General features: G+C 43.9%; 2 protein-coding genes across 2 annotated transcripts in view; both read left to right on the forward strand.

Moving 5' to 3' along the window:
- The first annotated feature begins 578 nt into the window (after positions 1-578).
- Positions 579-13721, forward strand: LOC105448350 (skin secretory protein xP2-like). The gene is made up of 7 exons (XM_011686877.1): positions 579-632; positions 1353-1584; positions 1775-1825; positions 1868-2053; positions 2682-2888; positions 3181-3261; positions 13564-13721. The coding sequence occupies exons 1-7, from the start codon at positions 579-581 to the stop codon at positions 13719-13721; spliced, it is 969 nt and encodes a 322-aa protein (XP_011685179.1).
- The window catches only part of LOC105462585 (CD151 antigen-like), a 107750-nt gene continuing 100813 nt past the window's right edge, over positions 6895-13831 (forward strand). Inside the window, exon 1 of the mRNA XM_011709292.1 lies at positions 6895-7301. The gene's annotated coding sequence lies outside the window, so the exon portion shown is untranslated. The remainder of the gene's footprint in view (positions 7302-13831) is intronic.

Here is a 13831-nt window from a genome sequence, read left to right on the forward strand (position 1 = left end):
ACACGCTGTTGTGTGCTTTGACAATTTCAATCTGCTTTATTGATTTATGGATCTGTTCATTTCCCTCCCATTTGCGAGAAGTATTTCACCGATGATCAGTATTTTCCAGAAACGAAAATACACGCCGAACAACGATTTTGATCGACAATTTATTTTAATTCGATCATTGATATGCTCGTGATTAGATGCGATTTATTTAATTTCCCGAAAAATTGCAATCCCCTTTGCCGTTTCGCATATTTTCCCCTTTTCACATTTATTAATTAAAAATATTATATTTAAATTCTCACATTTACAGTCCCTATCCGTTCATTTTTTTTTTAAATTACGTATTAGCTTTACAATTTAACGCTCGCAGTTACATCACAGTTTCTTTCATTTGCGTTTATTATTAATTATCGCGCTAATTTGTGTCCCGATAATGGACGTTGATATATCCAATTAAACGACATTTCCAACAAAGCCGTCATTATATCAACTCCGGGCAAACGTCGAGCGCGCTCTTTTTCGTTCGATCGTTACGCTTACACGTGTTCATTTTCGCAATTTATTTTCGAGATTCATCGATCGTTCCCGACATGCTGCCGTCGCCGCAGCCACCCTCGTTCGACACGGGTTTCACGCATTCGCCCGTATTTATAATCATATCGGGTGTCGTGCACATTGTTTAATTATCTTGACAATATTCGCCCGATCACAATGGCTGCGATGATTTATGGCGCGAAACGCCGTCAACGAGGCCGAGCGGGAAGCGCGCGGCGCGTTGCATCGCGTCGCGTCGCGTCGTAAGCTTCGCGGCCGTGAACGTTGCATAAAGCATTATTATCGAAAGCGGGACAAATGACGTATCTATAAACGGCGGTTTAATGCGAGTACATTTGCGAAACGTGCGCGCTGACCGTTAATCACGCAATTTAATGCGCGTGTCGGTGACGGCTCGCGCAACTTCACGCGCGATTCTGTGTTTTGTTCGTGGAAGCGCTTTTCATGATGATCTCCGCGACGAAATTACCTCCCCCCTCCCCCCTCTCGTTTCGGGTTTACCAATCGCATTTTCAAACTTTCCAATCTTAATGAAATAGCCTGCGTCTCTTTTTACTTTTATCCGATCTTCATCTCGGAAAGAAATCGCAAAACGCTTGGAAAGAAATGCTATCATACAGTCGCGCTAACTTTCAAAGTTCTCCGGTAACTTTGGAATATTATTAACGCTGTAATACGTATTAATTTGCTAATATGAATATGCTGTATAATTAATACGTCCAGATGATAAAGATGCCGCCGGATAATCAATCAAATCATCAATCGAATTCATTTTGAATAATGCACGGTTTTTTATGACGATTCATTAGGAGGGCGAACAGGCCGAAGCACCTGCGGCGGAACCACCACCACCGGAACCAACGCCGACCCCAGAACCGGCGCCAGCCCCAGCTCCGGCACCTGCACCTCCGCCAGCGGAACCCGCACCAGTTCCCGCGCCGACACCGGTTGTTTCATCGGAACCTCCGGTCGAAGGGGTTCCTGCTGTCCCAGCGACCGAGGGTGCTCCGCCGGCGGACGGAGCTGCGCCAGCATCCGCTGGTGAACGTCTTAAATATTCCGAAAAATACACAACACTTAACAAGATTATGTTTTAGCGACCCGTTTGTTTTTCAAAAAAATTTTCTTTATCGAAAATTTGATACAGAACGCGCGCCACCTTCATCTTTTCTATAATTATTAAGAAAATATAATCTTGTAATTATCAAGAGAATGTTAATTGTACGCACAGAAGGCGCACCTGCAGCAGCCCCTGTGGAAGGCGCCGCACCACCTACGGAAGGTGCTGCACCACCGGCGGAAGGTGCTGCGCCGCCAGCAGAAGGGGCTGCGCCACCGGCAGAAGGGGCTGCGCCACCGGCAGAAGGAGCTGCACCTGCGGAAGGAACAGCCCCGCCAGCGGAGGGTGTACCTGCTGAAGGAGCACCTCCAGCCGAAGGTTCTGCACCCCCCGCTGCTCCTGCGGAGGGTGCACCCGCAGAAGGAGCACCCGCTGCACCTCCAGCGGAAGGTTGGTTTTATTCCATTCGTTTTAGTTAATTCTTTTATATTAATAAAATACAATGGATATTATTTTACAAAAACTATATTCAATTGTCAAAAAATGTAAAATGAATTTCAATTGTATGTACATTAATTCTTTAGTCGTGAATACTACGTGTGTTTCGTGGATTACTATATTTGCAGCAAGAGCAGCTGAAACTTAAATAAACAATTGGTGGAAACTGTATTGTTAAATATTATATGTTAAATATAAAATACAATATATATTTATAATATAATAATATAATAACTATATATAATAATATATATAGTATAATAATATAAATTAATAACAGCTTCCATCGATTGTTAAATATACATTATATTTATAACGCTATGCTATACATAATTAATATTAAAATAATAGATGAATGCAAAACGTTCTGCTTGTCGATAAATTCTATTTTTGTACGCTACAGTTAATAGATTGATGTCGATCGATCATTAATTCCCATTATCAATTTTAATCATTGTCAATCCTGCTTTTAATTTTTTTAATGCAAAAGGATACTCTATAAAGAAGAATTGTGATCAATCTATTATGCGAAATAAGAATTTTAGCAGCTTTTGTAAAATAAAGAAGTAAAATTGTGTAGGTGCGACACCAGCAGCACCAGCGGAAGGCGCTCCTGCGGCACCGCCGGCGGAAGGAGCTCCTCCGGCCGAAGGAACTGCTCCTCCCGCAGCTCCAGCGGAAGGTGCACCGGCCGCACCACCAGCCGAAGGCGCCGTACCTGCAGCCGCACCCGCAGACGCAACACCCGCAGCTCCAGCGGAAGCTGAACCCGCGAAAGTGGCCGAAAGTACGTGAGATATAGCTAATTAATTTCATTCATATCACTTTTCAGGTTATATAGCGAAATCTACTTTTTTTAATAAATAATATATATAGTTCTTTAAATACTTTTGTGAGCAATCATTGTTTTTCTCGTTTCCCGTTTTTTGCTTTTTGAAACCGAACCACTTCATGGTTTTGCAAGAAAGAGCGAGAAGACGCGGGAACGCGCGATAGAATTTTTCGATCGCCAATTTTCTATACGTCACCTGACAAAATTGGCGTCGTATTAACTTTGCGTTTTTAACTTAATTTTTTAGCTAATCTAGTTTTGATATTACGAGTTACAATCCGCATCAGAGGCAGGCCCGCGCTAAAGAGCGCGAAATACATCATGAACGGTATGTCAAAGCCACCAAGCACGACAGCGCAATGGACTAAAAAAAAAAATCATCGCATCCGACGAACTAAAAAAAAATAAAAAAAACTGGCATGTCGCGTGGACGAACTAATTATCGCGAACTAATTATTGCGCACCGATCAGTCATCATTCACGGCACCTAGCGCCTCTGCGTACAATTTCGGGAGGTGTGAAAATCGACGAGGGCTGTTCTCCTCTCGGCTTTATCATCGGCTTATCATCTTAGCTCTAGTTAATAATTCCGCGCGCGTACCTGCCACGGGCGCGAGAGCGGTCGCTTCCCACGTTAATATTCACTCCTCTTTCTTTTCCCCGTGTAGCACCCGCGTCGTAACTGAAGGAGGATACGACGAGGGGGTCATCTTGCCGCATCTACTCTCCTCTCGTTGACGTCAAACTTCACGGAACATCTACACGGCCGAACGATAAAGACACGGATATACGTGTGGAGTGTCCCCCACACGTAAGCGGCGCCACACAACCCGACCGTCTCGCGGCTCACGCTTTTCTTGTCGTCATCATCATTACCATTACCATTATCGCCAAGCATCGTTACCGTCATCTCCATCGCCGTCGTCGCCGCCGCTGCCGCCGCCGCCGCCGCCGTCGCCGCCGCCGCCGCCGTCGCCGCCGTCGCCGCCGTCGCCTCTATCGCTCACGTCCTGCATATTCATCACTCATGCATCACGAAAACTCGCACGTGCCCGCGCGGAGGTTCAAAGGATAGAAAAAAAAAATAAGAGGAACGAAAAAGAAAAGGAGAGAAATGTATGCACGAGAAAGGGTTGCGTGTCACGGACACGATATGTCTTGCGGTCGAGAAACGCGCCGGCTCGACGTGGCGCCCATATTTTCGCTCTTCATATCCATTATGAGAAACACGAATCCGCGCGCGTCATTAAAATGCCGGGTACCCGAGGGATGGGAGGGAGGAAGGGGGCAAGGCGCTGTCCTTATTCGACGATGTCGCGATCGCTAATCGAGATTATGTCGAGAGAGCGTGTACACATCTGCACACATTTCGTCACGTTCGCGCTCGGGCATCCGACGACAACTTTTCCCACCATCATGTGCAATCAAACGGTCGCCACTCGTGTCGCGCACGTTACTCTCGACGGTACGAATAACTAACTTCGCGTTCGGAATTTTCTGTAAATAATCCACGGCACGTCTCTCATGTGTTCTCTTTGCGCGCGGGACACTGATACCGGGAAAAGCAGCTTCTGAACACGAGAAATTGGTTTTCGTAATAAAAGACTTTTTCTTCGACTATTGTTATTTCTTCTCGTTCAACCGGCACGTCCCTCTGTCCCATCATGAAAAATGTATTTATATATATCAATCTTTATTGGGTATAGATCGGCCTGTAGCCAAGAGACTTTTGGCTTACAATAATTCCTTGACTCCACAATTCTTTTTTTTTTTCGCTCAAACTCTCCTTCTCTTTCGCTTCCCTTGCCTTTCTAATTTCACCATGAAAAATGTATTTCGTCATTTATTTGTAATTAGCTTCCCAAACAATATAAAATCCAAAAGCGGAACATAAGACGTTTTTAAAATGTCTTTTAAGTGTCTTTTAGAGATGCTTTTTAGACGTCTCTCGAAGATGTCTAATTATGTTCCAATTTTAATCTTTATGTTACCTAGATTGTTGCGTTATTTAAAACGTATCCAAGTAGAACAAAAAGCTACAACATCAAATTTGCATCAAAATGACTCTAAAATGATTATTGAAAGTCACTTTTCGATCAATGATTCACGATTAACGTCAAAATGACATTTTAATGACGTTATCGCGACGAATTATTCTGCTTGAGGCAACATTAACTTAGTGTAACATTCCTTAATGTCGATATAAATTTTGCTTCTATATTTCACGCTTGACAATAGCATTGTCTTTAAACGGCCCATTTATATAGTACACAGATCTTATTACTTCTCGGGCCATAATTCAATGCTTATTGCCCGACAGCAGTGGGTTCTTTCGGGTGCTTGACAACCATTTGTTTATCGCCCGGGTTTACGTGTTTTGCTCTTTGTCGTGCTTTGTTTCACGACACGTATGCACATACATACAACGGAAAGGCACAATAGGTGCCTCTTCATAATGGAGCCTACATAGCGCTGTCTTATTGTGCGTTCCATCATCGCGAAATCTCTTTGCCGTTCATGCGACATTTCTCGTGCGCGTATATATATATAATCCCCATATAAGACGTCATGTGTACATATACAATGTAAAAATAATCGATATCTAATGATAAATTAAAATTATGCACGGATGAACAATGAAATACATATGAAAGCGTTAAAGCCGATCTCTCATGTAATAAAATTTTAACCGGCGCGTAAAACACATATTCGAGAATTACAAATATTATACGCTGGTACCATTGTCCATCGCCGATTATTCGATCTTGATTGCAAATGATAATTCGCACTCATGGCTACACTTCAGTTAATTTTACGATCATATATCGATAATTGGCGTAAATGATTTCCCGTATAATAATTCCGGCATAAAACACTAGCGTACTCTGCATAAATCAAAATTGGAAATGCAGCATGGCAACGCGAAAGTGTTTAATGACAATAACAATAATAATTATTTCATGTAACGGACAATCATTATTAAATCATATAAAGTCGCGGATGGGAAAATCATTATCAATGGGCTTGGCAGATTGAAATATTCAGGGCCCAATATGTATATTCACATGATTGAAAACGCGGGATAAAGAGGCGTTTGATATAATTATAACGGCTTTCCACTAGATGATAATTTCAGGTGATAATTGCGACGGATCATAAAATTGCAAATTACATATCGCGAATGTTTATTCCCGCGAAGTCTGTCAGGATAAGCAAAATAATCGTGCGACACCGGGGAGATTGACAGGTACGGGATGTCGGCGCGGCCGCGAGTGGAAATATAACGCACGAGATCGAAATTATTTCATTTCCAACGGCGCGGTCGAAAGGATAGAGCGGGTAGAGCGACATTTAACGCGATTACAACTTCTTTACAGCTCCTAATTACACGGAGTTACGAAAGTTGCAAATTACACATCTGCAACGCGATCAGAAATCGGAGTATGCCATGCGAGACCGCAAGGTCGTCGACGAAATATCGATTCGCGAGAAAATTAGAAAAGTAAAAAAAAAAAAAGAGTGAAAGAAACGAAAAAAATAGAAGGATACTTAGCGTGAGTTTAGAGCCGTTTTCCGTTCTCAGGACACGCTTTATACGGACGCACGAGGTCGCGCGGGAAAGAGCCTGAAGCGCTCATCTAATACGGTCCCAGGGAGAGTCTTTACGAGACGATAATCGGGCGAAATTATAAAATTGCAAATGACAGAGGCGGGCGACGTTTAACTTTGCCGGCGCGTAGGAAATAATCGTGTGAGGCCGCCCGTGAGAGATTGACAGGTATACATATCGCGGGAGACTCGCTCGCGGCGCGACCCGAGGTGTGCGAGCGAGGAAGAGAAGCGGTAGCGCGAGCGAGCGAGCGGGACAGTGGCGGAGGGCGGGGAGGGACGCGAGCGAGGCGCGCGCGCACTTCACGGCGTACCGTCACCACTTGCCGCGCGCGACGCGCGGCGCACTTCAAATCAGTCGCGCTTCGACCTTCGCCGCGGAGGGATTTCGCACGTCGCTCTCCTTTCGCTCTCACAGTCTGCCCGTTATCGTATACTAGTTACCGTTCGTGCGATCGTCGGTCGTCGCGCGATTTCCGTCGCGTGAGGTGAGACGTACGTCAATCAGAGACACACACACACACACACACGGACACACACCACACAACACACGCCGCGCGCGATTCAGTGTCGTGCGCCACCCGTGTGCTCCGTGGATCTTTTTTTTTCGCGTCGTCCGGTCAGTGCCGAGGTACCGCACCGCGGTGAGTTCTACGCCAGCGGCGGTGAACGCGTCACCCAGGGTCTCATCGTCGGTGGATGCTGCTCGCCCCGTGGCTGCCGCGCGAGATCTCGAGGAGTCTGAAGCCGGACCGCCCGGTAAGTCCACACATGTACAGGTTATATACGCACGCGACGAGCGGGCGGCGCGGCGCGTAGCGAATTTGCCATTCACGCCGGTGTGGAATTCGGAGTCCCAGGTCGAAAGAGAGACGGTCGAACGACGCGAACGCTATAAACACGTCGTTTTCGAATTGTTCACATGACGCGATCACTGCACGTGACCGCGCGCGATCCTCCACGTCGGAGCGCATCCTCCAGTCCGCGGTGAAAAAACTCCATTTTTTTTTCTTTCTTTTTTAATGCTCTGAACATATCTGACGTATACAACGAAGAGTATCGGCCGGAGGCCGGCGCGCGCGTCGATCTCAATAGCCTTTATTTCATTCCGCGAAATAAAAGGTAACCGGACAACTGCTGTGGGCGTCCGATTACAATTGTACACGTATACACGTATACGTTTGACTGGATTAAATGAATACGATACCCCGAATCTTTTTTATTTACGCAACGTAGCTGCGCGCACCCGGCCGGAGCGGGGTAAATAAAGATGCGTCGGGAAAACACCGGGTACAGCCCGGGTGGAAAACTGTGTCGCGCGTGGAAAAGCGCGTGTGTTCGTCGAGTTCTTCTTAGATAAACATTGTCCTACCCCCCCTCCCCCTCCCCGCCAGCGCCCCACCATCCGAATATTTTGCGCAACGCGCGTGTATTTTCCCGGTATTTTCCCTCCGAATGTATACACGCGTATAGGTGTGTATCACCGGCCGAAACTGGGAAACCGGGCTATTCTTAGAACCCACCCCGGTCGACGTTTTCTCGCGCGCGCGCGTGCTAGCAAATTTAGATAGCCCACTTGAGCGTGCAAATTTTTCATATCTGCACGGAGCGGCCCGATTTTTCGCTCCCCGAAAAATCGGGCCGATGTCGCTCCTCTTTGCCGGACTGTGCAAATATACGCTCTGACGAGATCGGGGGTGGAATCGCAGCAAACAGCTGAAAGCGCGTATTCTATTTGCGTCTCCGGGCATTCCTGGGTACGGGTAATCATTTGAAACTAGTATAGTATCACTCGAGCGCTGACGAGCTTTTTTTTTTTGTTAATAAAACCACGCAGTCGGAACGCTATACATCATTTTTGTCGTATTGACGTGAAATTATTAACACGCATTTTCCTCTCTTTCTCTCTCTCTTTCTCTCTCTTTTCTCTATTTATCGCGCTTTCGCAATGATTCCGTTTGAAAGGGGGAAAAAAGTGTCAATTACAACTTTACATTTTTTGAAAAAAAAGAAATACGATCGGAATATATATTTGTAAAAAGTACTTCACTTCGCTCTTTATCCCTTTCGATGCGCCTCATATCGTTCGCGTTTACTCGTAATATAAAATCTCTGTCGTTTTGCCTTAGCGGAGGGGAATGAAATGGAAAGGACGTGTCGGCTCCTCCCGATCGCTAAAGTCGTTCGCCGTAATAAACGTGCTCGCGCTTATGGAACAAGTTCCGGGGATAATCCGGTGGAGAAGCGGCGCCGCGTACTCGGCGCTATACTACACGTGACTGCCTCATTTTCTCGCACAGCGCCGGCAGCATATACTTGACCTCTGCGCAAATGTAAGAAAAGGGAATATTGTCGTGGGACTCGTGCGCGAGCGCGGGGCCAATGTTTCCCGAGGGATTTTAATGCCTCCGGGATCTGATTATAGCGCGCGCTCGTTTCGACAATGCGCGCGGAGAAAGAGATCACAGCGGGACGCGCCGAAGGGAGGGACGGAAGGAGAAATAGAGAATTCTGCCGGTTCTTTTTCCGGTCGTACCGGTTCGAGTTGTCGTAGGCCGCGTTCGGCCCGCGAAGGAGACGCGTGGATAGACAAGCGAGTGCACCAGAGGAGCGAAGTAGTTATAGAAATCCGCGTCGCGCATACAACGTCGCACGACTTCCTCTTGCCACGCAGTTCCGAGCTGTTCGGCCGAGTATCGACGTCCCCCCTGTAGTTAGTTTCGATGTCATTAGCAAAATTCATCCTAAAACTACGCTAACTTAGCTAACGTATGTACGTAGACTGCATATTGAAGCTTTCATATCTTAAATAATTTGTTCATGTTCGCGATTTGTTTAGGAAACTGCAAGAACTTTTGCGCACGTGTATATTGTGTTTAATTTATCTGCTCTCCTCTACAGACTACAATAATTATTACCTAATAAGAGTATCTACATGGAAAAAAGCGATGGCGTCTCCGGGACTCCAGCGCAATTTGTTAAATTGAGATTTTTTTTCTTCGTGTTTCTGGACTTTTAATCCGGATGTATCGGAGCTCCTTAATTCTATCGATTTTTTATAAGTTACGGACCTGTTTCTTGATTAGTTCTCGATTGATTGAAGAAAAATTAATTGAAAAACGTCCATTTTTGTTGGAGTTATGATAATAAATATAGATAGAATCCCCTGCAGGACTCCAGTGTGTATAGGCAAAAAAGGAGCTTGTTTATATCTAGGGTTAAAAGAACAAATGCGTCATGCTCTTGTTTTAATAAAATATTACTTGTTTCATTAATATTGTTATTGAATGTTATTAATGCTGTTATTGAATGGGCAAGATTATTTTCATTAGAATGCTGTTAATTAATGCTGTCAATATTAATTCGTATAATTAATTCGGATAATTGTAATTACAGTAACACATTCGGAAAATAAATCAAGAAATAGATTTGTGCGATTAAGAGAGAGAGAGAGAGAGACCTTTTTTTTTTCTTTGCTGAAAGGAGAACTTGGGCGTGAGAATTTTGGACAAGTACAACGACGATTGTGAGATTAGCGAACTTGTTGCGTAAATTACGTATTTGCATGGAAATTTAGTTACATGCCCTTAAGTAACGTGTCGGGCTTGTAAACTAAAACATCCCGCGGGTGTTCTCCATCCCGCCGGGACGCCGAAATATTCCGCGCGCGCGAATGTTGCAAGTACACGTCGAACCAGGCTCTCGCGTTAAAGCGATGCTTGTGTAACACCGGCGGCCCCACGTGTGTCTCGTTTCTCCCGGGATATTGCGTGTCGGTCGGGCACGCGGCACAATTCGAGGTTTATTCGAGTCCCGGAGTTGTGTCGCTCTCGCCTCCTCCCCTCACCGAAGCCCGGGGGGAAGAGAGAGCCTCCGCCTCCGTAATATCCGTTATTCGGTTCCGCGGAGCTCGGAAGTTGCCGCGAACGTTGACGGGATTTATCTCTCCCTCGGCCGAAGTTGCCGGGAGGAGAAATAAGGCGAGCCTTCCGGTCGACGCGCCGCTGCTCGCCGGGGCGATGTGACGGGGTTCAAATACAGGGTCTTATGAAAGAGCTTATAGGCATCCCTGCTTCTCTCTCTCTCTCTCTCTCCTTCCTCCTCCCCCTCGAGATTCGTCGGTGCTCTCTACAGAAATTCGTCGTCGCGCTGTGTTCCGGGATTAAAACGAAATCGTTTCACGAAATCGTAAACAGGTAGTTTTAGTTTGATCGCACCTCTTCTGTAGAAATAGGTGAATAGGAAAATATACGGAAGATTAATAGAAGTAGAATATAGAAAGAATATAGCTCCATTAATCACGATATGACTCTAATGAACATCTGCAGAAGGCGGTCGAGACGTTCCTTATATCAACTGTATCAACTACGTACAGAGAGAAATATTTCTTTAGCTCTAATAAATTTCTAAGAAATTGTTTCAAACAATCGTGTTTTTTCTCATCAAAAATATTAATAACAATTAGTTTAATAACAGAATTGCAAAATTCGTATTAAGCAAAATAATGTTTCATTTAAAATTATATATCATTTCAATGGAATAAATGTAAACCAAATAAACAGAAATACTGAATGTAAAGAAATGTTTTTCTCTGCAATGTGTACAGATGCGATAAGAGATTTCAGAAAGTTTGGATAATATTAGTTATCGTACGTAGGGAAATATAACGTAACGCTTTAGACATACATTTAAAGTGCATCTGGAGCCGCATGTGAGATTGAGGAAGCGCAGAAACGTGTGGCTGATGTTTCTAGTTTGAAGGCATCTTGCGGTTTTCGTGGCGCGGAGTTAAGTGAATCTCAGTGAGAAAGAGGGAAAGAGAGAGAGAGAGGCAGAGAGGAAGGGAGAAAGTTACACCAAGTCATTTTCTCGTTATGCAGAGCACCGCGGCGAAAGGATTTAGAGTAACGATTCAGCATAGTTCTTTCGCACATTTCATATTCATTCGCTCTGGCGTTTCGCCGCCTCGCGGCTGCCCCTTAAAATAATCTCCGCCACAGATCTAGGCTGCCGTGCTGAATACGTCGTATCGCGAATACGTTTCTAATTTGATTTACCTTGTTCGCCGACGCGCGGCTCCGCCGCGATAAATTTACGCCGACACTAAAAGATCTAGGCCTGACGGTGCCCAGCGGAATATCGCGACGACGGAAAATAGTAATTCACACGGCGACAAATCCAAACATCGGATTTAATCCCCATTGCTACGCGGAGAATTTTTACCTCGACACATTTTCAAATTACTTTTAACGAAATTTATTTTTATACGATATAGATTTCGAGTTCCATGAGAAAAAAAAGCTTTCAAATTGCTGAATAAAACAAAATTTTCTTCAACTTTATGAGAAGTTTAGTCGTATGAAATTACATTTCCCTAATATATCAAATGAAAGAACGATTTTGTTGAAGTCAAATCAAAAATTTTAATTAGATACAATTCTGAGAATAATTGTGTTGGACCATTAAAATAATTATGTAGAAAATTCAGGAATGATGAGCAAGAAGTTTTGACATTCTAGCAGCTTGAGCCTAATTATTTCGATAGTTTAAAGTTATTTTCAAATCTGTATCTAGTTAAATTTTTAAATACTTCAGCAAAACGTGTTCTTTCCGTGTATTCAAATACATTTTCAAGTGTTTTCTTATATTTGATTTATTGGTGGTAGATTTATTGATATCATTACGTTTCTTATGCGAGATAGGTATAAATGTGTGTAAATGAAAGTTATTAATAACCGCGGAGGAGCAAGAAATATATCCGTCTATTTATATTTTCAAGTCTAGTAATCGTATACGCGCAGAGTGTATTCCGCTGCAATATTCTGCACTGGAAGGATATTTAATAAGGTAACATCACAGCTTAGCGTAAGAAGGAGCACAGATGAATCGCCGTTAGTGATGGATTGCGCGAGAGCGACACGCTTGCTGCCGGGTGTTGCGCTTCGTCCTTCGTCGTCGCGTTGCTTAACAATCGCTTCGCAGGTGCGATACACCCGAGTGTGCTCGTTTTGGGTGTCAAGTATCTCGTTATCGTCGTTATCTGGCGCGCATTAGCTGTACCCCGCGTCATCGGCATACAGCGCAGCGGTTGGCCCTAGCCGTGTGCCGTCAGCAGCTCGCAAACCGACCGAGCGACGCGACACCGACGACTGTGACGTTCGGTACGTATACGTTCATTTCCAACGTGCGGTCCGTGCGGAACAACGCGCGCGAAATTATATGCCGCTGGAATACGCTCGACCTGGTGCGAACTTGTAGCGAAACTTAAATTAAATCCTGGACGGCCCTTCCTTACGTCGAGACCCGCGCGCGGGTCCGCAGGGGGAGGGGAGACAGATCCTGTTTAAAATTTAACTACGGTGAAAGAAAATGAATATTTCACGGCGTAAAGCAGAGCGCGACGCAAGATCACGGTGGCGCGCATCTCCCTTTTATTTCCGTCACCGAACATAACCAATTTCCGTTTCGGGAAAGAATCTTAAAAAAGGAGCTCGCTTTTTTTTCCGGAGCATACTGATAGCGGTACAGCTAACTTTTACTACAAAGTATGCACTAAATATAAAAGTTATTATTATTTTAATGTTGTTATATTATTATTTTGCGAGAACCCCCTGAACGTTAAATACGTCTAATTTTCATACATTACGTAATTTTTCATTATTACACATGCAATTTAGAGATAACGAATTAGAGCTAACGAGTTTACTCTCATTAATTTAAAAAGAAATAGTAAAAAATTTATAATATATAATTATAGATAAACTTAAAAAAAATTGATATTGATAAATCTTCAAATATAATTTTTTTAAAATTAATGTAAAAAATTCTATCAGAAAATATTAAAAAATAAATAGGTATAAAATTATCTTAATAAAATATATATTTATAAAATTGTAGATATATTTAATGGATACGAAATTTAATGGTATAAGAATTTTATATTAGTTTAGAAGATATACGAAATTTCAAGAAATCATAATTAAGTGCGTAAGCATATTCACATGCTATGTAACCGTTTTAGAATATAATCCCTCCGTCATATGCGAATTCCGAGAGATGCCTTCTAAAGTGATTACGCAGCTGTTAAGCGATACGTGTCGCTGCCTGCAATTAGAGATATCTAGCAGCCAGGAAGCGACACGGCTCTTGCAATCTTCGACGTCGTCACGTCCTCCTTAATTTCGCTATCGTGAATATTTGTTGCTGTCGATATATATGTAGGAGAGAGAGAGAGAGAGAGAGAGAGAGAGAGAGAGAGAGAGAACTGAGTCGACAAGGCACACGAGGGA

The sequence above is a fragment of the Wasmannia auropunctata genome, unplaced genomic scaffold (genome assembly GCF_000956235.1).
Source record: "Wasmannia auropunctata unplaced genomic scaffold, wasmannia.A_1.0 LD336116.1, whole genome shotgun sequence".
NCBI lineage: Eukaryota > Metazoa > Arthropoda > Insecta > Hymenoptera > Formicidae > Wasmannia > Wasmannia auropunctata.

Bases quoted from the DNA above. Each gene is read 5' to 3' on its own strand.
- LOC105448350 (XM_011686877.1), top strand. From the start codon at position 579: ATGCTGCCGTCGCCGCAGCCACCCTCGTTCGACACGGGTTTCACGCAT. The intron at 2,054-2,681 runs GTTGGTTTTATT...AAAATTGTGTAG, and splicing joins CGCTGCACCTCCAGCGGAAG to GTGCGACACCAGCAGCACCA. The intron at 3,262-13,563 runs GTATGTCAAAGC...TAACCGTTTTAG, and splicing joins CGCGAAATACATCATGAACG to AATATAATCCCTCCGTCATA.